Genomic DNA, 1,684 nt, shown 5'->3' on the forward strand with positions numbered 1-1,684 from the left:
TGATCGCTCTGCTGATGTGTGTGTGTGTGTTTCAGGGCGGGGCGATGCTGTCCGTCCGAGGTCTGTGTTTCCTCCTCACTCTGTTCCTGGGCAGTTTCTTCGGCAGCATCTTCATGCTGGGTCCGGTTCTGCCGCTCATGCTGCTGTCCCCCGCCTGGTACCGCTGGCTCACTGACCGCATCGTGGCTACCTGGCTCACCCTGCCGGTGGTACGCCGCTCGGCATCATGGGATACTGCTTCAGCCTCACCATTAACACAGAGCAGCGATTCACAAACACTCGCCAGCCACTGACACTAAAAACATGAATAATTGAAGTAAAACAAATAATAATAATAATAAATAAATTGGCTAGTTGCCGAGATATTTAAGTTTTTTTTTTTTTTAAACAAAACAAAATTACCAAAACTTTAAAAGTTATTTTGTAATTGCAATAAAAACAAATTCAAAGAAATTGCAATAATATTTCACAATATGACTGCTTTTCCTATATTTTTGATCAAATAGGTACAGCCGTGATGAGCAGAAGAGACTTTTGAATGGTTCTGTAGTTTAGTCATTTATATGCCCACCTGACATTAATATTTTAATAATTTAATAATTTAACAACACATTTCACTTCTCTCTCATTAATAAGCACATGACATGCTGCTAAACAAAAACAAAAAAATTATTACAGGGTTAGTTCACCCAAAATCGAAAATTCTGCTGCTGTTAAATGATTAATCACCATTAATTGCATTCAAAACAAGTAAGGTTTACATAATATGTGTTCTGTGTATGTTTATATATATGTATTATAGCACACACACATATTTTATGTAAACCGTTTTATTTGGGATGTTTAATTCTGATTAATCATTTGACAGTGCTATAAAATTCTGTCTTTAGTTAATCCTCATGTTACTCCAAACCCCTAAGACCTTTGTTTATCTTCAGAACACAAATTAGTATAATTCCAGAGCTCTATGATCATCTATAGATGGCAGCACAACTGAAATGTTGCCAGATCCATGGGTCATTTTGCAAAGCTACATGAATACTTTTTGTGTGCAAAAAAGATTAAATAGTATAATTTATTAACAGTCTTCCACTACTTTAGAGAGAACCACAACACTTTACTATATTTCACGGTCTGGGAACATTTCAGTTGTTTTGCTCTCTATGGAGGATCAGAGAGCTCTCAGATTTAATCGGAAATATGTGAATTTGTGTTCAGAAGATGAGTGAAGTCTTTATGGGTTGGGAACAACATGAGGGTGAGTAATTAATGACAGGGTTTTAATTTTTAGTTAAACTAACCCTTTAAGTGTGTGTTTTTGTCAGTAATACGGGTGTTGTTAGCGTAGAACGACAGCTTTGTGTTTCTGCAGGCGCTGCTGGAGCTGGTGTTCGGGGTGAAGGTGGTGATCACGGGTGACGGCTTTGTTCCGGGTGAGCGCAGCGTCATCATCATGAACCACCGCACACGTCTGGACTGGATGTTCCTGTGGTGCTGTCTGCTGCGCTGCAGCTACCTGCGTCTCGAGAAGATCTGCCTCAAGGCGGCACTCAAAGCTGTGCCCGGCTTTGGTGAGTCCATCATATCATTAACAATCAAACAGCTCTGGGCGAGTGTGACGTCCACCCTGTGTGTGTGTGTGTGTGTGTGTGTGTGTGTGTGTGTGTGTGTGTGTGTGTGTGTG

The 1,684-nt window shown here is 40.4% G+C and overlaps 1 protein-coding gene across 1 annotated transcript in view; it reads left to right on the forward strand.

Moving 5' to 3' along the window:
* LOC122356588 (lysocardiolipin acyltransferase 1-like) overlaps positions 1-1,684 on the forward strand; it is a 9,711-nt gene that overhangs the window by 3,510 nt on the left and 4,517 nt on the right. The window contains exons 2-3 of the mRNA XM_043255471.1: positions 36-209; positions 1,373-1,615. Coding sequence (XP_043111406.1) covers positions 45-209; positions 1,373-1,615 — 408 coding nt within the window. The 5' untranslated portion in view covers positions 36-44. The remainder of the gene's footprint in view (positions 1-35; positions 210-1,372; positions 1,616-1,684) is intronic.

Source organism: Puntigrus tetrazona, chromosome 13 (assembly GCF_018831695.1).
Source record: "Puntigrus tetrazona isolate hp1 chromosome 13, ASM1883169v1, whole genome shotgun sequence".
NCBI classification, from domain to species: domain Eukaryota; kingdom Metazoa; phylum Chordata; class Actinopteri; order Cypriniformes; family Cyprinidae; genus Puntigrus; species Puntigrus tetrazona.